General features: G+C 49.9%; 1 protein-coding gene across 2 annotated transcripts in view; it reads left to right on the top strand.

The window, feature by feature from the left end:
- Positions 1–422: 422 nt before the first annotated feature.
- cfap44 (cilia and flagella associated protein 44) overlaps positions 423–22,980 on the top strand; it is a 39,321-nt gene continuing 16,763 nt past the window's right edge. Inside the window, exons 1-17 of one of the 2 annotated variants that reach the window (XM_031896433.1) lie at positions 423–890; positions 2,622–3,778; positions 4,049–4,295; positions 6,423–6,582; positions 6,784–6,946; positions 12,869–12,971; positions 18,598–18,814; positions 19,055–19,169; positions 19,372–19,536; positions 19,629–19,784; positions 19,868–19,915; positions 20,020–20,119; positions 20,590–20,684; positions 21,116–21,325; positions 21,502–21,612; positions 22,489–22,641; positions 22,744–22,974. In XM_031896433.1, coding sequence (XP_031752293.1) covers positions 857–890; positions 2,622–3,778; positions 4,049–4,295; positions 6,423–6,582; positions 6,784–6,946; positions 12,869–12,971; positions 18,598–18,814; positions 19,055–19,169; positions 19,372–19,536; positions 19,629–19,784; positions 19,868–19,915; positions 20,020–20,119; positions 20,590–20,684; positions 21,116–21,325; positions 21,502–21,612; positions 22,489–22,641; positions 22,744–22,974 — 3,465 coding nt within the window. In that variant the 5' untranslated portion in view covers positions 423–856. Of the gene's footprint in view, positions 891–2,621; positions 4,296–6,422; positions 6,583–6,783; positions 6,947–12,868; positions 12,972–18,597; positions 18,815–19,054; positions 19,170–19,371; positions 19,537–19,628; positions 19,785–19,867; positions 19,916–20,019; positions 20,120–20,589; positions 20,685–21,115; positions 21,326–21,501; positions 21,613–22,488; positions 22,642–22,743; positions 22,975–22,980 lie in introns of both variants that reach the window. The other variant, XM_031896432.1, reaches the window with a different exon arrangement.

The raw sequence follows: 22,980 nt of genomic DNA, 5'->3' as shown, positions 1-22,980 counted from the left end.
AAACCCAGATCTGGCAGGGAGACCCTGGCGGCAGTTAGTGTAAGGGCCCCAAACTCGGATTTGGCAGGGAGACCCTGGCGGCAGTTAGTGTAAGGGCCCCAAAACCGGATTTGGCAGGGACACCTGGGCGGCAGTTAGTATAAGGGCCCCAAACCCAGATCTGGCAGGGAGACCCAGGCGGCAGTTAGTGTAAGGGCCCCAAACCCAGATCTGGCAGGGAGACCCAGGCGGCAGTTAGAATGACCTGGAAAAGGTTTCCAAGCCTGAGACAGGCCCCACTGATCCCACAGACTGTTTAAAGGTACATTCCCCGGGGGCTTCTCCCCCCCCCTCCCAGTACTTGTTTGGTTATCCCTCTGCCTCAGGTAAGTTGGGGCTTTTTCCCGGGAATGACCCCAAACACCAGTTACCAATTAAGGGAAAAGGAACGGGACAACTACAATGACCACAACTAAATATTGCATTCCTGCATTCAATAGCGTGTGCTACTGCCCCCTCTGGCCGGGGCTTGTAATAACACCATATTGTGCCACTGAGAGATCCAGTACGGGGCCTGTGAGCGCTACAACCCGGGATTGGGCGGAGCTAACGCCTCAGAGCCAAAGCGCGCCACCGAGCGGCTACAGTAAAGCACGACACTGGGCCACGATAACGCGCAAACAGAGGCGCGCTTGGAGGCGGGGACGCGAGCAGCAACCTCGTTTCCACCCCCGGAGGCTGCCGATTGGCTGTAACGCTGCACGTGATCCGTTTAGAGAAGTGCCGGAAACTACATTTCCCAGAAGGCAGAGGGCTCGGTTGCCATGGCGAGCATAGGAAGCTTTCTGGCTGTGTCTTAGCAACGGGTTATACAAAGATGGCGGCAGAGCAGCCCTCAGCCAGAGAAGCAGGTAAAGTAAAGGGGTCACAAGGGAGGTGTGAGTGAGGGCCCCACATTGTATTGGTCTAGAATTGCACTGTGGGGTCACTCCTTGTACTACTCCTGCCCTCCTTGTACTACTCCTGCCCTCCTTGTACTACTCCTGCCCTCCTTGTACTACTCCTGCCCTCCTTGTACTACTCCTGCCCTCCTTGTACTACTCCTGCCCTCCTTATACTACTCCTGCCCTCCTTATACTACTCCTGCCCTCCTTGTACTACTCCTGCCCTCCTTGTACTACTCCTGCCCTCCTTGTACTACTCCTGCCCTCCTTGTACTACTCCTGCCCTCCTTGTACTACTCCTGCCCTCCTTGTACTACTCCTGCCCTCCTTGTACTACTCCTGCCCTCCTTGTACTACTCCTGCCCTCCTTGTACTACTCCTGCCCTCCTTATACTACTCCTGCCCTCCTTATACTACTCCTGCCCTCCTTGTACTACTCCTGCCCTCCTTATACTACTCCTGCCCTCCTTATACTACTCCTGCCCTCCTTGTACTACTCCTGCCCTCCTTATACTACTCCTGCCCTCCTTGTACTACTCCTGCCCTCCTTGTACTACTCCTGCCCTCCTTATACTACTCCTGCCCTCCTTGTACTACTCCTGCCCTCCTTGTACTACTCCTGCCCTCCTTGTACTACTCCTGCCCTCCTTATACTACTCCTGCCCTCCTTATACTACTCCTGCCCTCCTTATACTACTCCTGCCCTCCTTGTACTACTCCTGCCCTCCTTGTACTACTCCTGCCCTCCTTGTACTACTCCTGCCCTCCTTGTACTACTCCTGCCCTCCTTGTACTACTCCTGCACTCCTTGTACTACTCTGCCCTCCTTGTACTACTCCTGCCCTCCTTATACTACTCCTGCCCTCCTTATACTACTCCTGCCCTCCTTATACTACTCCTGCCCTCCTTGTACTACTCCTGCCCTCCTTGTACTACTCCTGCCCTCCTTGTACTACTCCTGCCCTCCTTGTACTACTCCTGCCCTCCTTATACTACTCCTGCCCTCCTTATACTACTCCTGCCCTCCTTGTACTACTCCTGCCCTCCTTGTACTACTCCTGCCCTCCTTGTACTACTCCTGCCCTCCTTATACTACTCCTGCCCTCCTTGTACTACTCCTGCCCTCCTTGTACTACTCCTGCCCTCCTTGTACTACTCCTGCCCTCCTGTGTCTCCTCTATATCCTCCCCGTACCCGTGTCTCCTCTATATCCTCCCCGTACCCGTGTCTCCTCTATATCCTCCCCGTACCCGTGTCTCCTCTATATCCTCCCCGTACCCGTGTCTCCTCTATATCCTCCCCGTACCCGTGTCTCCTCTATATCCTCCCCGTACCCGTGTCTCCCCTATATCCTCCCCGTACCCGTGTCTCCTCTATATCCTCCCCATACCCTTGTCTCCTCTATATCCTCCCCGTACCTGTGTCTCCTATCTATCCTCCCCGTACCTGTGTCTCCTCTATATCCTCCCCGTACCCGTGTCTCCTCTCTATCTTCCCCGTACCCGTGTCTCCTCTATATCCTCCCCGTACCCGTGTCTCCTCTATATCCTCCCTCCCCGTACCCGTGTCTCCTCTATATCCTCCCCGTACCCGTGTCTCCTCTATATCCTCCCCTTACCCGTGTCTCCTCTATATCCTCCCCATACCCGTGTCTCCTCTATATCCTCCCCATACATTTAAGCCTTTTATCCATTGCAGGAGGTGACCCGGCACAGGAGGAAGAAGAGTCCCATGTAGCAGAGGAAGGGGACTCCATAAGAGACGCACATCTCATTGAAGCAGATACCACTGACCCGCTTGATATGGAGAAGGACACTGACCCAGCCGATCCCCAGGAACCAAGGCCAACAGTAAAGGGAGGGGTCAGCATGTTACCGGAGCCTTCTGTTGGGGGAGAGGAGACTGCTGGGGCATTGGGGGCAGAGGCAAATGCTGAGGAACAAAACAGGGATACAACAACAGTGCCCCCTGTTGGAAACAATGAACAAACCCTGGAATCTGAGTCAGATGTTGCACTAAACATGGTAACAGATCCCACGACTGGGCACAGTTTAGAGGAACAGAACCCTGGAGATGATGAAGAAATGGAACGGGCCATGGACGATGCTAAAGAGCTGGAGAAGAGCATCAGGGATGAGGAAGGGACAGAGGAGGTGGGAAAAACCAACAAACAGGAGGTTGAGGAAAATATACCAACCCAAGAGAAGCCACCATCCAATGCAGAGGTGGAAGAGAACCCACCATCTCATGAAAGAGTGAATAGGAACATGGCTGGTATTAATGGGGCAGAAGGGAACATGGCTGGGATTGATGGGGCAGAAGGGAACATGGCTGGGATTGATGGGGCAGAAGGGAACTTGGCTGGGATTGATGGGGCAGAAGGGAACTTGGCTGGGATTGATGGGGCAGAAGGGAACTTGGCTGGTATAGATGAGGCAGAAGGGAACATGGCTGGTAGTGATGGGGCAGAAGGGAACATGGCTGGTATAGATGAGGCAGAAGGCAACTTGACTGGTAGTGATGGGGCAGAAGGGAACATGGCTGGTAGTGATGGGGCAGAAGGGAACATGGCTGGTATAGATGAGGCAGAAGGCAACTTGACTGGTAGGGATGGGGCAGAAGGGAACATGGCTGACAGTGATGGGGCAGAAGGGAACATGGCTGACAGTGATGGGGCAGAAGGGAACGTAGCTGGTAGTGATGGGGCAGAACAGAACATGGCTGACAGTGATGGGGCAGAAGGGAATATGGCTGACAGTGATGGGGCAGAAGGGAATATGGCTGACAGTGATGGGGCAGAAAGGAATATGGCTGACAGTGATGGGGCAGAAGAGAACATGGCTGTTAATGGTGAGGCAGAAGGGAATATGGCTGACAGTGATGGGGCAGAAGGGAATATGGCTGACAGTGATGGGGCAGAAAGGAATATGGCTGTTAATGGTGAGGCAGAAGGGAATATGGCTGACAGTGATGGGGCAGAAGGGAATATGGCTGACAGTGATGGGGCAGAAGGGAATATGGCTGACCGTGATGGGGCAGAAGGGAATATGGCTGACAGTGATGGGGCAGAAAGGAATATGGCTGACAGTGATGGGGCAGAAGAGAACATGGCTGTTAATGGTGAGGCAGAAGGGAATATGGTGGATACTGAGGGGATAGCAGGGAACATTCAGGTGGAGCAGAAGATTGCCGATGATACAGAGGTGGAGCCACATTTGGGCGCTGTAAGAGAAGTGGAAGAGAAGATGGCGGCTGCTGCAGAGCTGGAACAGAATGTCCAATTAACTTCACACTTTGAAGAAACAGATCAAGAGGGGAAACAGGACATGGAAGCTGCTGAGAGAGGCCCTGAGCCTGAGGCCGAGCAGGAAGGTGAGTCCCAGAGGGACACTGGGAGCAAACTGGCATCCTGTTAGTGTTGGTTATTGGGTAATATAAAGTGCCAGGTCCTCCTTTTGTGGCACCGCCCTGGTGGCACATTCACAGAATCAGAGCTCTGTACCTGGGTAAGTACTGGGGGGAGATTGGATTCACTTACCCAGGGGGAGGTACCTGTCTGACCATGGGAAAGAGAGCAGCCCAGGAGCAGGAAGTACAGAGAATCAGAGCTCTGTACCTGGGTAAGTACTGGGGGGAGATTGGATTCACTTACCCAGGGGGAGGTTCCTGTCTGACCATGGGAAAGAGAGCAGCCCAGGAGCAGGAAGTACAGAGAATCAGAGCTCTGTACCTGGGTAAGTACTGGGGGGAGATTGGATTCACTTACCCAGGGGGAGGTTCCTGTCTGACCATGGGAAAGAGAGCAGCCCAGGAGCAGGAAGTACAGAGAATCAGAGCTCTGTACCGGGGTAAGTACTGGGGGGAGATTGGGTTCACTTACCCAGGGGGAGGTTCCTGCCTGACCATGGGAAAGAGAGCAGCCCAGGAGCAGGAAGTACAGAGAATCAGAGCTCTGTACCTGGGTAAGTACTGGGGGAGAGATTGGATTCACTTACCCGGGGGGGGGGGGGGGGGGAGTTCCTGTCTGACCATGGGAAAGAGAGCAGCCCAGGAGCAGGAAGTACAGAGAATCAGTGCTCTGTACCTGGGTAAGTACTGGGGGGAGATTGGATTCACTTACCCAGGGGGAGGTTCCTGCCTGACCATGGGAAAGAGAGCAGCCCAGGAGCAGGAAGTACAGAGAATCAGAGCTCTGTACCTGGGTAAGTACTGGGGGAGATTGGATTCACTTACCCAGGGGGAGGTTCCTGTCTGACCATGGGAAAGAGAGCAGCCCAGGAGCAGGAAGTACAGAGAATCAGAGCTCTGTACCGGGGTAAGTACTGGGGGGAGATTGGATTGACTTACCCAGGGGGAGGTTCCTGCCTGACCATGGGAAAGAGAGCAGCCCAAGAGCAGGAAGTACAGAGAATCAGTGCTCTGTACCTGGGTAAGTACTGGGGGGAGATTGGATTCACTTACCCAGGGGGAGGTTCCTGCCTGACCATGGGAAAGAGAGCAGCCCAGGAGCAGGAAGTACAGAGAATCAGAGCTCTGTACCTGGGTAAGTACTGGGGGGAGATTGGATTCACTTACCCAGGGGGAGGTTCCTGTCTGACCATGGGAAAGAGAGCAGCCCAGGAGCAGGAAGTACAGAGAATCAGAGCTCTGTACCGGGGTAAGTACTGGGGGGAGATTGGGTTCACTTACCCAGGGGGAGGTTCCTGCCTGACCATGGGAAAGAGAGCAGCCCAGGAGCAGGAAGTACAGAGAATCAGAGCTCTGTACCTGGGTAAGTACTGGGGGAGAGATTGGATTCACTTACCCGGGGGGGGAGTTCCTGTCTGACCATGGGAAAGAGAGCAGCCCAGGAGCAGGAAGTACAGAGAATCAGAGCTCTGTACCTGGGTAAGTACTGGGGGAGAGATTGGATTCACTTACCCGGGGGGGGGGAGTTCCTGTCTGACCATGGGAAAGAGAGCAGCCCAGGAGCAGGAAGTACAGAGAATCAGAGCTCTGTACCTGGGTAAGTACTGGGGGGAGATTGGATTCACTTACCCAGGGGGGGGGTTCCTGTCTGACCATGGGAAAGAGAGCAGCCCAGGAGCAGGAAGTACAGAGAATCAGAGCTCTGTACCTGGGTAAGTACTGGGGGGAGATTGGATTCACTTACCCAGGGGGGGGTTCCTGCCTGACCATGGGAAAGAGAGCAGCCCAGGAGCAGGAAGTACAGAGAATCAGAGCTCTGTACCTGGGTAAGTACTGGGGGGAGATTGGATTCACTTACCCGGGGGGGGTTCCTGTCTGACCATGGGAAAGAGAGCAGCCCAGGAGCAGGAAGTACAGAGAATCAGAGCTCTGTACCTGGGTAAGTACTGGGGGGAGATTGGATTCACTTACCCGAGGGGGAGGTTCCTGCCTGACCATGGGAAAGAGAGCACAGAGTTGGGTTCTGATGGAATAACCCAAAGCAGTGAATTACTGATCCTGATTTAGTAACTAAACAATTTGTCATTCTAGAACTGGACCAAAGGGCAGAACCGCCGGCAGACCCAGAGCAAGAACAAGGGGAGCCCATACATAAAATCCCTGAAGATTTCTACTATGAGTATGAAAGCCTGCGCTCCGGGCCGTACGTCACCCCCAATTCGGGAATTCCGAGCGGCGTTCTCCAGCTGCTGTATCCTTTTATATGAAATCATCTGAGCAACCTGCATTGTTACTGTGCACAGCCTTATGGGAAAAACATGGCAGCCCCATGGTATATACAGGGCAAGCTTGTCATACAGTTACTGTATTCTGGTTGTGCTTAGTGTGTTATATCCACGTACCACGTGCCATTGCCAGAAGCTTCTCCTTAACTCCCCCCCCGCCCCCCCAGACACTCCTTTGGCTACGACTGCACCAAACGGGCAAACCTCCATTTACTGGATAACCAGACCTTGCTCTACGTGGCAGGAACCACGTGTGTCATCCTCAGCGTGAAAACTCAGGAACAGCGATACGTGCGGAGCAGCAGCGGGGCAGGAATTGGCGCTGTCACCGTGAGTCACGGCTGGTGTGGGGCGGGGGGGGGCATTTCGTGTCATTTATGATATGGGGGTCATCACATTTTTGTGCCTTTAGCAAAATCCAGATTCACTTTCTAGGCTTAGAACATTGATTTGTGTTTCTGTTCCCAGCATAGGGTTCTGTATCTGTAAAGGCACTAGTGAACGGCATTGTACAAACACGGCACTAGTGAACGGTATATTACTAGTGTTTGTACAATGCCGTTCACTAGTGCCGTGTTTGTACAATGCCGTTCACTAGTGCCGTGTTTGTACAATGCCGTTCACTAGTGCCGTGTTTGTACAATGCCGTTCACTAGTGCCGTGTTTGTACAATGCCGTTCACTAGTGCCGTGTTTGTACAATGCCGTTCACTAGTGCCGTGTTTGTACAATGCCGTTCACTTGTGTTTCTGTTCCCAGCATAGGGTTCTGTATCTGTAAAGGTTTCCTAGTGAACGGCATTGTACAAACACGGCACTAGTGAACGGCATTGTACAAACACGGCACTAGTGAACGGCATTGTACAAACACGGCACTAGTGAACGGCATTGTACAAACACTAGTAATATACCGTTCACTAGTGCCGTGTTTGTACAGAGGCATTCACTAGTGCCGTGTTTGTACAATGCCGTTCACTAGTGCCGTGTTTGTACAATGCCGTTCACTAGTGCCGTGTTTGTACAATGCCGTTCACTAGTGCCGTGTTTGTACAATGCCGTTCACTAGTGCCGTGTTTGTACAATGCCGTTCACTAGTGCCGTGTTTGTACAATGCCGTTCACTAGTGCCGTGTTTGTACAATGCCGTTCACTAGTGCCGTGTTTGTACAATGCCGTTCACTAGTGCCGTGTTTGTACAATGCCGTTCACTAGGAAACCTTTACAGATACAGAACCCTATGCTGGGAACAGAAACACAAGTGAACGGCATCGTACAAACACGGCACTAGTGAACGGCATTGTACAAACACGGCACTAGTGAACGGCATTGTACAAACACGGCACTAGTGAACGGCATTGTACAAACACGGCACTAGTGAACGGCATTGTACAAACACGGCACTAGTGAACGGCATTGTACAAACACTAGTAATATACCGTTCACTAGTGCCGTGTTTGTACAGAGGCATTCACTAGTGCCGTGTTTGTACAATGCCGTTCACTAGTGCCGTGTTTGTACAATGCCGTTCACTAGTGCCGTGTTTGTACAATGCCGTTCACTAGTGCCGTGTTTGTACAATGCCGTTCACTAGTGCCGTGTTTGTACAATGCCGTTCACTAGTGCCGTGTTTGTACAATGCCGTTCACTAGTGCCGTGTTTGTACAATGCCGTTCACTAGTGCCGTGTTTGTACAATGCCGTTCACTAGTGCCGTGTTTGTACAATGCCGTTCACTAGGAAACCTTTACAGATACAGAACCCTATGCTGGGAACAGAAACACAAGTGAACGGCATCGTACAAACACGGCACTAGTGAACGGCATTGTACAAACACGGCACTAGTGAACGGCATTGTACAAACACGGCACTAGTGAACGGCATTGTACAAACACGGCACTAGTGAACGGCATTGTACAAACACTAGTAATATACCGTTCACTAGTGCCGTGTTTGTACAGAGGCATTCACTAGTGCCGTGTTTGTACAATGCCGTTCACTAGTGCCGTGTTTGTACAATGCCGTTCACTAGTGCCGTGTTTGTACAATGCCGTTCACTAGTGCCGTGTTTGTACAATGCCGTTCACTAGTGCCGTGTTTGTACAATGCCGTTCACTAGTGCCGTGTTTGTACAATGCCGTTCACTAGTGCCGTGTTTGTACAATGCCGTTCACTAGTGCCGTGTTTGTACAATGCCGTTCACTAGTGCCGTGTTTGTACAATGCCGTTCACTAGTGCCGTGTTTGTACAATGCCGTTCACTAGTGCCGTGTTTGTACAATGCCGTTCACTAGGAAACCTTTACAGATACAGAACCCTATGCTGGGAACAGAAACACAAGTGAACGGCATCGTACAAACACGGCACTAGTGAACGGCATTGTACAAACACGGCACTAGTGAACGGCATTGTACAAACACGGCACTAGTGAACGGCATTGTACAAACACGGCACTAGTGAACGGCATTGTACAAACACTAGTAATATACCGTTCACTAGTGCCGTGTTTGTACAGAGGCATTCACTAGTGCCGTGTTTGTACAATGCCGTTCACTAGTGCCGTGTTTTGTACAATGCCGTTCACTAGTGCCGTGTTTGTACAATGCCGTTCACTAGTGCCGTGTTTGTACAATGCCGTTCACTAGTGCCGTGTTTGTACAATGCCGTTCACTAGTGCCGTGTTTGTACAATGCCGTTCACTAGTGCCGTGTTTGTACAATGCCGTTCACTAGGAAACCTTTACAGATACAGAACCCTATGCTGGGAACAGAAACACAAGTGAACGGCATCGTACAAACACGGCACTAGTGAACGGCATTGTACAAACACGGCACTAGTGAACGGCATTGTACAAACACGGCACTAGTGAACGGCATTGTACAAACACGGCACTAGTGAACGGCATTGTACAAACACGGCACTAGTGAACGGCATTGTACAAACACGGCACTAGTGAACGGCATTGTACAAACACTAGTAATATACCGTTCACTAGTGCCGTGTTTGTACAGAGGCATTCACTAGTGCCGTGTTTGTACAATGCCGTTCACTAGTGCCGTGTTTGTACAATGCCGTTCACTAGTGCCGTGTTTGTACAATGCCGTTCACTAGTGCCGTGTTTGTACAATGCCGTTCACTAGTGCCGTGTTTGTGCAATGCCGTTCACTAGTGCCGTGTTTGTGCAATGCCGTTCACTAGTGCCGTGTTTGTACAATGCCGTTCACTAGTGCCGTGTTTGTACAATGCCGTTCACTAGTGCCGTGTTTGTACAATGCCGTTCACTAGTGCCGTGTTTGTACAATGCCGTTCACTAGTGCCGTGTTTGTACAATGCTGTTCACTAGGAAACCTTTACAGATACAGAACCCTATGCTGGGAACAGAAACACAAGTGAACGGCATCGTACAAACACGGCACTAGTGAACGGCATTGTACAAACACGGCACTAGTGAACGGCATTGTACAAACACTAGTAATATACCGTTCACTAGTGCCGTGTTTGTACAGAGGCATTCACTAGTGCCGTGTTTGTACAATGCCGTTCACTAGTGCCGTGTTTGTACAATGCCGTTCACTAGTGCCGTGTTTGTACAATGCCGTTCACTAGTGCCGTGTTTGTACAATGCCGTTCACTAGTGCCGTGTTTGTACAATGCCGTTCACTAGTGCCGTGTTTGTACAATGCCGTTCACTAGGAAACCTTTACAGATACAGAACCCTATGCTGGGAACAGAAACACAAGTGAACGGCATCGTACAAACACGGCACTAGTGAACGGCATTGTACAAACACGGCACTAGTGAACGGCATTGTACAAACACGGCACTAGTGAACGGCATTGTACAAACACGGCACTAGTGAACGGCATTGTACAAACACTAGTAATATACCGTTCACTAGTGCCGTGTTTGTACAGAGGCATTCACTAGTGCCGTGTTTGTACAATGCCGTTCACTAGTGCTGTGTTTGTACAATGCCGTTCACTAGTGCCGTGTTTGTACAATGCCGTTCACTAGTGCCGTGTTTGTACAATGCCGTTCACTAGTGCCGTGTTTGTACAATGCCGTTCACTAGTGCCGTGTTTGTACAATGCCGTTCACTAGTGCCGTGTTTGTACAATGCCGTTCACTAGTGCCGTGTTTGTACAATGCCGTTCACTAGTGCCGTGTTTGTACAATGCCGTTCACTAGTGCCGTGTTTGTACAATGCCGTTCACTAGGAAACCTTTACAGATACAGAACCCTATGCTGGGAACAGAAACACAAGTGAACGGCATCGTACAAACACGGCACTAGTGAACGGCATTGTACAAACACGGCACTAGTGAACGGCATTGTACAAACACGGCACTAGTGAACGGCATTGTACAAACACGGCACTAGTGAACGGCATTGTACAAACACGGCACTAGTGAACGGCATTGTACAAACACTAGTAATATACCGTTCACTAGTGCCGTGTTTGTACAGAGGCATTCACTAGTGCCGTGTTTGTACAATGCCGTTCACTAGTGCCGTGTTTGTACAATGCCGTTCACTAGTGCCGTGTTTGTACAATGCCGTTCACTAGTGCCGTGTTTGTACAATGCCGTTCACTAGTGCCGTGTTTGTGCAATGCCGTTCACTAGTGCCGTGTTTGTGCAATGCCGTTCACTAGTGCCGTGTTTGTACAATGCCGTTCACTAGTGCCGTGTTTGTACAATGCCGTTCACTAGTGCCGTGTTTGTACAATGCCGTTCACTAGTGCCGTGTTTGTACAATGCCGTTCACTAGTGCCGTGTTTGTACAATGCCGTTCACTAGGAAACCTTTACAGATACAGAACCCTATGCTGGGAACAGAAACACAAGTGAACGGCATCGTACAAACACGGCACTAGTGAACGGCATTGTACAAACACGGCACTAGTGAACGGCATTGTACAAACACGGCACTAGTGAACGGCATTGTACAAACACGGCACTAGTGAACGGCATTGTACAAACACGGCACTAGTGAACGGCATTGTACAAACACTAGTAATATACCGTTCACTAGTGCCGTGTTTGTACAGAGGCATTCACTAGTGCCGTGTTTGTACAATGCCGTTCACTAGTGCCGTGTTTGTACAATGCCGTTCACTAGTGCCGTGTTTGTACAATGCCGTTCACTAGTGCCGTGTTTGTACAATGCCGTTCACTAGTGCCGTGTTTGTACAATGCCGTTCACTAGTGCCGTGTTTGTGCAATGCCGTTCACTAGTGCCGTGTTTGTACAATGCCGTTCACTAGTGCCGTGTTTGTACAATGCCGTTCACTAGTGCCGTGTTTGTACAATGCCGTTCACTAGTGCCGTGTTTGTACAATGCCGTTCACTAGTGCCGTGTTTGTACAATGCCGTTCACTAGTGCCGTGTTTGTACAATGCCGTTCACTAGTGCCGTGTTTGTACAATGCCGTTCACTAGGAAACCTTTACAGATACAGAACCCTATGCTGGGAACAGAAACACAAGTGAACGGCATCGTACAAACACGGCACTAGTGAACGGCATTGTACAAACACGGCACTAGTGAACGGCATTGTACAAACACGGCACTAGTGAACGGCATTGTACAAACACGGCACTAGTGAACGGCATTGTACAAACACTAGTAATATACCGTTCACTAGTGCCGTGTTTGTACAGAGGCATTCACTAGTGCCGTGTTTGTACAATGCCGTTCACTAGTGCCGTGTTTGTACAATGCCGTTCACTAGTGCCGTGTTTGTACAATGCCGTTCACTAGTGCCGTGTTTGTACAATGCCGTTCACTAGTGCCGTGTTTGTACAATGCCGTTCACTAGTGCCGTGTTTGTGCAATGCCGTTCACTAGTGCCGTGTTTGTACAATGCCGTTCACTAGTGCCGTGTTTGTACAATGCCGTTCACTAGTGCCGTGTTTGTACAATGCCGTTCACTAGTGCCGTGTTTGTACAATGCCGTTCACTAGTGCCGTGTTTGTACAATGCCGTTCACTAGTGCCGTGTTTGTACAATGCCGTTCACTAGGAAACCTTTACAGATACAGAACCCTATGCTGGGAACAGAAACACAAGTGAACGGCATCGTACAAACACGGCACTAGTGTTTGCCGTTCACTAGTGCCGTTCACTAGACAATGCCGTTCACTGGTGCCAAGTTGCGGGTTTGCTCCCCATTATGGCTGTGCTTGCGTGTATAGTGCCGTGCTTGTGGGTATATCACTGACCCGTAGCCCCCCACTAACTGTCGGACTGCCTGCTATACAGGTGCACCCCAGAAAGGCATATTTTGCTGTTGCAGAGAAAGGGAATGCGCCGAACATTATCATTTACGGATACCCCTCGCTGAAACCATACAGGATCCTGAGAGGTGAGTCTGTGCCTACTCTCACTGTGCTTGTTATATACAGTAGTGCAAATAATAGTGAACACACAAATACAACCCATTGATGGATAAAGTCACCACCCCAGTCTTGTGTTTTATTTAAAGGACAACTAAAGTTTAAAATTGAAAATCATTAGAAATACTGTATTGTGTATACTGAACATAAATATAAACATTATGAACTTACGAATCCCCATGTCTGATTCCTGTGCCATATAATGACAGGAAAAATGCCATCATTATCTCTATATGTAAGGTAATATCAAAATGGCTGATAAAGTGCTGGGAATCTAATCAGCATTCTCATTGGTCAGTGGCTGAATTCTCTCCTTCTACAAACAACTCTCTCTGACACTCACATTACACTGACCCAAGCAAAGGGCAGATGAGCAGCCTGGGGGTGCCGTGCAGACTGGGGGGTGCCGTACAGACTGGGGGTGCCATACACAGACTGGGGGGTGCCGTGCAGACTGGGGGTGCCATACACAGACTGGGGGGTGCCGTGCAGACTGGGGGTGCCGTGCAGACTGGGGGTGCCATACACAGACTGGGGGTGCCATGCAGACTGGGGGTGCCATACAGCCTGGGGGGTGCCATACAGACTGGGGGTGCCATACACAGCCTGTTTATAATAGTGAGACACAAACTCTGAGCTCAGTGTCAGTCACTTTGCATATGCAAATCAGCATGCCTGGGAAGGAACATAGTGTTTGTGCAGAGGGTCACAGTTTGGCCTCTCCCCGTTTGTAATGCACACACACCCCCATGCAACTGGCGGCATAAACACTATGGGCCTGATTCACTAAAGGGCGATAAAAATTATTGCACGCTTTTTCGCGGTAAAAAACGCAAAATAACTTGCGCGCGATTCACCATAGTATTATCGCGTGCGAAAAATCGCCATTTTCGCATGGGTTATTTCTCGCACTAGTTTTACCGTTTTGCATTAATTTCCGCGCTGAAAAGAATACGATCGCATGATTCACTATAACTTTTGCGTGCTAAATATCGCATTCGGCTATACGAAAATTAACACCTACTACAGGCAGGCGAAAAATTATAGAAAAGTACAGTAAATGATTTTTTGCAATAAAATATGGACTTACAGTGTTATTTATTCAGTCTGTGTTTCCCCCAGAGTGACGCAGCCGCCAGTTTGCAGCGAAATGTTCATTTTTAATACAGTAATTTTCCGCAAGTATTGGCGTGTATGGCTAACATGGCGTGCGTTCATTTGCGCGACTATTTCTATTTGGCTACAAGTGATGAAATGTTTCGCCAGGCATGGATTCGCAGCAAATTTTTGGACGTGCGTTGAATTTTTTCGCGGCGGATTTTTTCATGCGTTTCGCAAAACAATCCGCCAATGGCAAAACACATGAAAAAATTCGCCACGCAAAAATTCACCGCACGTCCACAAATTGATACAAGTGTCAAAAAATAATAGTCACGGGCAACAATTTTTTTGCCCGCACAACATTTTTGCCGTTTCGGGGATCTTTCGAAAGATTTGCTAATTTTTCACTAAAGAAACCAGAACACATTCGCTCATCACTAGTGGCTACTATTTATATGTGGCTAATATTTATATACACCATTTATATGCTTCGACAATTTTTATACACTATTTCTATGCTACCATTCATATTCTGTGATTATTCGCGTAATTTAGCGCATGTACAGGCAAATACCGCATTGAAATAGTCTTTCGCGAGTTAAATAACGCTTGCAATATCGCGCGTAAAAAAGCGCGAGTATGCTTATAGTGAATCGTGCGAAAAATCGCCAAAATTAAGCGGCGGTAAAAATTTTAGCGCACAATAAGAATAGCGCACGTTTTATCGCCCTTTAGTGAATCAGGCCCTATGAGTGTTATTGGTCTGTTGTGTGATTGTATATAACAAAGAGTAAATAATTGACTACTAAAACTAGTAATGTTCTGTACCTTAGCCATAGGGAGAGTGTAAGGGGCAGATACAACTCACTATGTTACATACAGATAAACCTTTATGATGAAGAAGTTTATTCCCAGAGGGGCTGTTTGTAACAGCAAAGTGACTGGAACTTTTGTCACAGCTTCTGCCTCTGTTTCCAACCTCTGTAACTTATATTTGTTACACAGCTCAGTATTTGGGATCATTACACGGGGGAAAGAAAAGTCACACAATAAGGATTCAGCTAAAGTCTCGCCCCAAGCTCAAAGTGCCAGAGCAGGACTGGAGTTATTTAGGGAGCAGCCAGACAGGACTGTGATTGGTTGGCTTGTGTGTATGTTTAATAGGGAACAGGCAGAGACTAGAGCAAGCAGGCAGGGGAAGGAGAATATTGTGAGTCGCTCCCTAAGCTCAGTGACATCAGCCAAGAGCAGACTGAGCATGTGCAGTAGTTGGGCAAAAGATGGAGAGCTATTGGGGGCACCTTCAGGGGCATGGGGCTTTATTTCTATAGGGCTTTGGGCTGGTACAGGGGCTCAAACACACAGCTAAACATTTCTCCCCATAGGCTTTTTTAGACTGCTCTTGGCTTATGTCACTGAGCTTAGGGAGCGACTCACAATAATCTCTTTCCCCTGCCTGCTTGGTCTGGTCTCTGCCTGGTCACTATTAAACATGCATACAGGCCAACCAATCACAGTCCTGTCTGGCTGCTCCCTAAAAAACTGAAGTCCTGCTCTGGCACTTTGAGCTTGGGGCGAGACTTTAGCTGAATCCTTATTGTGGGACTTTTCTTTCCCCCTTGTAATGATCCCAAATACTGAGCTGTGTAACAAATATAAGTTACAGAGGTTGGAAACAGAGGCAGAAGCTGTGACAAAAGTTCCAGTCACTTTGCTGTTACAAACAGCCCCTCTGGGAATAAACTGCCCCATTGGGAAGGTTTCTCTGTATGTAACACATTGACTGTATCTGCCCCTTACACTCCCCCCCAAGGCTAAGGTACAGAATATTACTAGCTTTAGTATTGTACTGTTGTGTTATTTTTGTTTTCTGGTTTGTTTTTTTTTTTTGGGGGGGGGGGGTGTGTGCATTACACACGGGGAGAGGCCAAACTGTGCCAGTAGGTGTATAGGCAGAACAACATGTACAGGGGAACCTCTGCACAAACACTATGTTCCTTCCCAGGATGCAAAGTGACTGACACTGAGCTCAGAGTTTGTGTCTCACTATTATAAACAGGCTGTGTATGGCACCCCCAGTCTGTATGGCACCCCCAGTCTGTATGGCACCCCCAGTCTGTATGGCACCCCCAGTCTGTATGGCACCCCCAGTCTGTATGGCACCCCCAGTCTGTATGGCACCCCCAGTCTGCATGGCACCCCCAGTCTGCATGGCACCCCCCAGTCTGCATGGCACCCCCAGCCTGCACAGCACCCCCAGCCTGCACAGCACCCCCAGCCTGCACAGCACCCCCCAGACTGCTCAGCAGCCTTTGCTTTGGTCAGTGTAATGTGAGTGTCAGAGAGAGTTGTTTGTAGAAGGAGAGAATTCAGATTGTGTTTTTGTTAGAAAAGCCCCAATTATCTCCTGAGCTGATATTTTGGGGGGGGGGGGGGGGGGGGGGATATGGGAATATTTGGGAGTCTGTTGTAAACAAGTTATGTGTAAATACTGAGCTAAAGCTTGTTTGTATTGATATCCTGTAATACAGTGTGTATAATAGGGCAGCACTAGTTTATATGTACCTGTACCCATGATGCACCTGTGTTTCTGTGCCAATGGGATCATTTTTAGGTTCCACCCAGTTCTCTATGGGGGTTGAAGGAAAACTTATACACGCAGGAGCAGTGACCAATGAGAATGCTGATTCCCTGTGTCCGGCCCCTTGCTGGTACCTTACATATAGAGATAATGATGGCATTTTCCCGTCATTATATGGCACAGGAATCAGACATGGGGATAAAGGGACAGACTTGTTCAGTGCTGGGAAACTGTGCTTATTGCTCCCAACTCCAATTGCAGGAACAGAGAACAGGGAGCCGGATTTACTCACATCAGCTGGGATTCTCATTGGGGGAATACTGTGCATAGTAATGCAGCCGCTGGCCCTGGGGGGCGGGGAAATGTTTTATTAAACAAAAACTCTAAACCCCACATTACATTACAGGGCAACACAGGAACCAGTGCAGGCTGCATATTGTGATTCTTATTATTAATCAGCTTCTATGGCAGATATTACCTGACGTGTTGTTTTGATAATTTACTACACTCCCTAAGCTCCGCCCCCCAACAGCAGCCCAGGGCCCACTGAGCATGTGCAAGCCCTAGATCTTGAAAAGATTGTCTAACAAAGTAACAAGATGGCGGCCCCCTGTGGGCAACTTTGAAAGCATAAGTCATAACTTTAATTAGGCTTCTCAATCCCTGGGCTTGGGCAGTAAGTTCATAATGTTTATATTTATGTTCAGTATACAGAATACAGCATTTCTAATGATTTTCAATTTTAGACTTTAGTTGTCCTTTAATTTTAAGCAACTCTGCAATATACATTCATTACACATTTATAATGGTTTTTGAGTTATTTGTATATATTATTGTTACTAGAAGCACTGTCTGTCCCTTTCTATTCCCTGCCCTGTGGGCTCTGACTGAAACACTGTAACACAAGGCAGCAGCCTGACAGACCTGACTCGCTGGGGGAGACCGACCCCTGAAACAGTGTAACACAAGGCAGCAGCCTGACAGACCTGACTCGCTGGGGGAGACCGACCCCTGAAACAGTGTAACACAAGGCAGCAGCCTGACAGACCTGACTCGCTGGGGGAGACCGACCCCTGAAACAATGTAACACAAGGCAGCAGCCTGACAGACCTGACTCGCTGGGGGAGACCGACCCCTGAAACAGTGTAACACAAGGCAGCAGCCTGACAGACCTGACTCGCTGGGGGAAGACTGACCCCTGAAACAGTGTAACACAAGGCAGCAGCGTGACAGACCTGACTCGCTGGGGGAGACTGACCCCTGAAACAGTGTAACACAAGGCAGCAGCCTGACAGACCTGACTCGCTGGGGGAGACTGACCCCTGAAACAGTGTAACACAAGGCAGCAGCCTGACAGACCTGACTCGCTGGGGGAGACCGACCCCTGAAACAGTGTAACACAAGGCAGCAGCCTGACAGACCTGACTCGCTGGGGGAGACCGACCCCTGAAACAGCGTAACACAAGGCAGCAGCCTGACAGACCTGACTCGCTGGGGGAGACTGACCCCTGAAACAGTGTAACACAAGGCAGCAGCCTGACAGACCTGACTCGCTGGGGGAGACTGACCCCTGAAACAGTGTAACACAAGGCAGCAGCCTGACAGACCTGACTCGCTGGGGGAGACTGACCCCTGAAACAGTGTAACACAAGGCAGCAGCCTGACAGACCTGACTCGCTGGGGGAGACTGACCCCTGAAACAGTGTAACACAAGGCAGCAGCCTGACAGACCTGAATCGCTGGGGGAGACCGACCCCTGAAACAGTGTAACACAAGGCAGCAGCCTGACAGACCTGACTCGCTGGAGTAGACAGTTGCTTAGAATTTTTGAATATTCTCTTCCCCCGGCCAAGGTGCCGTGTATGGGCTACAGGGGAATATGGTTCCATAACCCAGAGTCTGTACCTTCACAGGGGGCACGGAGGAGGCTTACGCATTTGTTGACTTTAATGTTTCGGGGACCCTCCTGGCCAGCGTGGGCAGCAGCCCCGATTACACACTCACCATCTGGGACTGGAGACAGGAGAACATCATGCTGCGCTCAAAGGCTTTCTCCCAAGATGTCTTCCAGGTCACCTTCTCCGCAGAGAACGAGGAGCAGCTCACCACGTGTGGTACCGGCCACATCAAGTAAGTGGCCCAAAGCACCGGCTCCCAAACCAAAGCATTTCAAGGGCAAGTAAACCCAGAATATCATTTGGGAAAGTTGCTTTGAATTATGTTTTATTTTATTTTATTAGGCAAAAAGCTGGTTTTTGGGGTTTCGTGTCCTTTAAAGGGAAAGGCATGTCCTGCACTTTGTGAAGTTTCTTCTCCAGGGGTGAATGTTGTAGCCATGAGATTGACATGTTGGAATCCTTTTCTCTTCAGGTTTTGGAAAATGGCGTCCACCTTCACAGGGCTGAAGCTGCAGGGAGAGCTGGGAAGGTTTGGGAAGACAGGACTTTCGGACATCGAGGGCTACGTGGAGCTTCCAGATGGGAAGGTGAGAAGTATATTTATCTGCTTGCTCAATCTGAGCCCTCGGCCCAACGGACAATCCAGCACCCCGGGCCTTGCAACTGTAGCCGTGTGTAGGGCCTTTCATTGCTTCATGATAACATAATATTGTGGGTGCTGCCATGGAGTCAGGAACAGGGTAAGTACTCAGGGTAAGTTCTCATTCTGCACTTCTGCATCAACCCCAGGTGATCTCAGGCTCGGAGTGGGGAAACATGCTTCTATGGGAAGGGGGCCTCATCAAGGTGGAGCTGTGTCGGAAAGGGGGCCGATCCTGCCACAACGGACCCATTAACCAGTTTGTGCTGGATGAGGGGGAGCTGATTACCATCGGATCGGATGGGTTTGTCCGGGTAGGTCGGAGATGCAACTTCTTGCCTCTCTTGCCCTATGCACCCCGCATGTTTGCCTTCCGGGTATATATCCCATGTTCTATTGTCACAAGGTGTGGGACTTTGAGATGGTGGATACAGCGGACACTGTGGATGATTCCGGACTTCTAGAGATGGAACCCATGAATGAGCTTCTGGTTGGCAGGAACGTCAATCTGCGCTTTATGGTGAAGGCAACGGACACGGAGGCCCCGCTTTGGTTCGCTCAGGTAGGTCAGTGGGCATAACCTGCAGCTCAGATTCAGATGGGGAGCTATGGGTAATAATCTTGTCCATCTTTTCTACCCCCTAGGATGCCAACGGAGCCATCTGGAAGCTGGATCTCTCCTTCTCCAATATAGTAAGTTGATTTCTCATCCATTTGTGGATCTTGTTAGTGCTCTTGGCATTAGGGGGTGCCGAGGGGGATTTGGAACCCCTCATTGAATCTGTTTCCTAATGCAGACGCAAGACCCCGAGTGCTTGTTCTCCTTCCATGCTGGCAACATCAAAGCCTTGGATGCCTCTCCCTCCACCTACCTGATGGCCACAACATCCCTGGACAGTAAGTACCACAGCTGGATATTGCTAGGGCCCTGAATTAACCCTGAGATACCCGCACAGTCCTGCACTGCTGATGTGGGACTCCCAGCTTTTCTTGCCAATTAACGGCTTCTCAGATACAGACTGGAATCTACTAAAGGGAAAGTTAAACACCCTTAAGTAAAGATCTCCCCAGATCTGGGATCTTGCACTTCTTACAGATCTTTCATTCAGAAGTTATTCCATTTCCGTTATCACTGTTGCTTGGGGGGCTGTTCATGGAAGCCACTGGGCGCTGCGTAGTTACCTGAGGCCTCAGTACGGAGGCAGGTCTAGCACCCTGTCTGTATCTTGTGGCAGAACGGGTGTAGGCATAACAAGGTAACACTAGATGGCAGCACATCACCATAATCAAAATGTTCTTTAGTCCTCCATCATCATCATCTGTTTTTAGTTGCTGCTACTCTAATAGCAGTCAATGCTTTTTCTAAGGGTCCGTGCGCATTTATGATTTTATTGGAAAGTATCCCCTGGTTGAGATGAAATTCAAGCAAGGCGGCACCTCCCTGGTTTGGGCCCCTCGTATGGTAAGTGTTTGGCTCTGCATGTGATAGTATACCGTATATACTCGAGTATAAGCCGATACGAGTATAAGCTGAGGTACCTAATTTTACCTAAGAAAACTGGAAAATTTATTGGCTCGAGTATAAGCCTAGGGTGGGAAATGCAGCCGCTACTGCTAAGTTTCAATAATCAAATTATTTAGTAAAAGGACACTCACAAGTGCTTACATGACTACCGTATTAATAAACACAAGGTATGGGCTGGACAATGAGGCGCATCCAACATAAGATAACCATATGCAATAATACACATTATTGGTGCTGAAAAACTCGGCTTATACTCGAGTATATACGGTAAGTAGCATCGGGGGGCGCTCTACTGTGATCCATTTGTACAACAGAGAACAGCTGTGTCCCTCTCTCTCCTCTGAAGCACTCTCATTCCCATCCCACAGGTCAATCCCAAGGGGGGCTTATTCGCGGTGGGATTTGATGATGGAGTCGTACGTATCCTGGAAGTCCATAGCTCGCTTGGTTCTAGAATCGTGGCTGGGCGCCCGGGCAAGCAGGAAGCGGAGCTGAACCTGAAGCAAGCGTTCAAGCCCCACAGGGCGCCTGTGACTGCGCTCACGTACGAGCGTAACGGAGAGATTCTCGCCACTGGGGTACGGAATCAACACACAGACTAAAGGGAACCTGTGTAGGACCATAATATGGGTCTTTATGTCCCCTTTAATCTGATTGGCTATTGGGTGGGATTCCCAAGTAGCTGAGTTAATAATAATGGAACGTTTGTGCATACAGTGCATTAATCTTTTATGTTTCTGCTTCCGCCCCACAGAGTATGGACAGAACCGTCTTCTTCTTCACTGTTGGGGACAGTTATGAGCCCATTGGGTTTGTACGTGTGCCGGGACCAGTTAGGGAGCTCCATTGGACTCCTCCATCCCATGTAAGTCCCTGGCAGTGTTGGGGGTCCCAGCTGCACCCATCCCCTCACTTGTCTCCAAACGACTATCTAATGCACTTGTCTCAAGTGTCTCAAGTAGCTGCTACTGCAGGGGTGGGCAAACTTTTCGGCTCAGGGGCCTCATTGACTTACAGAGGGGCCAGGCCCGGCCAGCCGTTACGCCCAGGGCTGCCATCAAAAATCACAGGGCCTCTCAGCTTCCCCCCAGCATCCTACCCAGCATCCTCCAGCTCCACTCTTCAGCTTCCTGCAGCTCCCCACCCCATCATCCTCCCCAACATTCTCCAGCTTCCCCCCAGCATCCTTCAGCTCCCCCCCAGCATCCTGCAGCTCCACCCCCAGCATCCTTCATCTCCATTCCCCAGCATCCTCCAGTTCCCTCCCAGCATCCTCCAGCTCCACCCCCAGCATCCTCCAGCTCCATTCCCCAGCATCCTCCAGCTGCATTCCCCAGCTCCCCCCCAGCGTCCTTCCCAGCATCCTCCCACCAACATCCTCCATCTCCCACCCCCCAGCGACCTCCATCCTCCGGCTGCTTCTGACCACGGCTCCCCACTGCATCCTTTTTTTATGGTTGGGCCCGGTGCGTGATGATGTCACGTGCATGCACAGGGTGCAACCAATCAGGGCTCGTAATTCTTTTAAGGGGGCTGGAGTTTGCCCACCACTGTGCTTTTAAGTAGCTCCGTGTGTCTTCATGTGTGTCTTAGATGTGTATTTTACAATTCATGCCCTTATCCTATCCCATTTAGACTACTGCCCCCTCCTACTAACCGCACTCCCAGACTCCAACCTCTCTCCTTATCATATTTATATTGAACTAAAAAGATAATTTCTTTTGTACCATGTGCTGTGCAGGAAGAGAGCCATCTGTTGGTGCTGTGTGAGAATGGATTCGCTGTACAAATCCCAGCCCCTTCTGCTGAGAAGCGAGACCCCCTCTCTACCTTTGAGATCCCCGATGTTCCCCTAAAGTATTTCAGGTTCAGTAGCATCAAATCGAAGCTCCAGGTACGCTCCACCTTGCACTAGGCACATGTAGCTGCATATTGGCATTCTGGCAGTGCAAAAGATAATTAACCAGTTACTGTGATATTTGTGTTCCTGTAACAGCGAGAGGAGGAGATTGGCCGCAGGCAGAAGCAGAAGGAGCAGAAACTGAAGGAGCGAGAGGCCTGGATAAAGAAACAGAAGGAGCAGGGGGTGGAGCTTACAGAGGATGATCTGCAGGGGTTGGCCGAGGAAGAAGAGGAGGAGCCACTGCCCCCACTTTATGTTCCCAAAGACCCCAGCCCCATCCTATGTGGTTTCTATGCCAGTCCTGGGAAGTTCTGGCTCTCCCTGGTACCT

This window comes from Xenopus tropicalis, chromosome 2 (assembly GCF_000004195.4).
Source record: "Xenopus tropicalis strain Nigerian chromosome 2, UCB_Xtro_10.0, whole genome shotgun sequence".
In the NCBI taxonomy this organism is placed as follows: domain Eukaryota; kingdom Metazoa; phylum Chordata; class Amphibia; order Anura; family Pipidae; genus Xenopus; species Xenopus tropicalis.
Note: the sequence above shows the minus strand (reverse complement) of the source record. Positions and strands in the feature narration are given on the sequence as shown.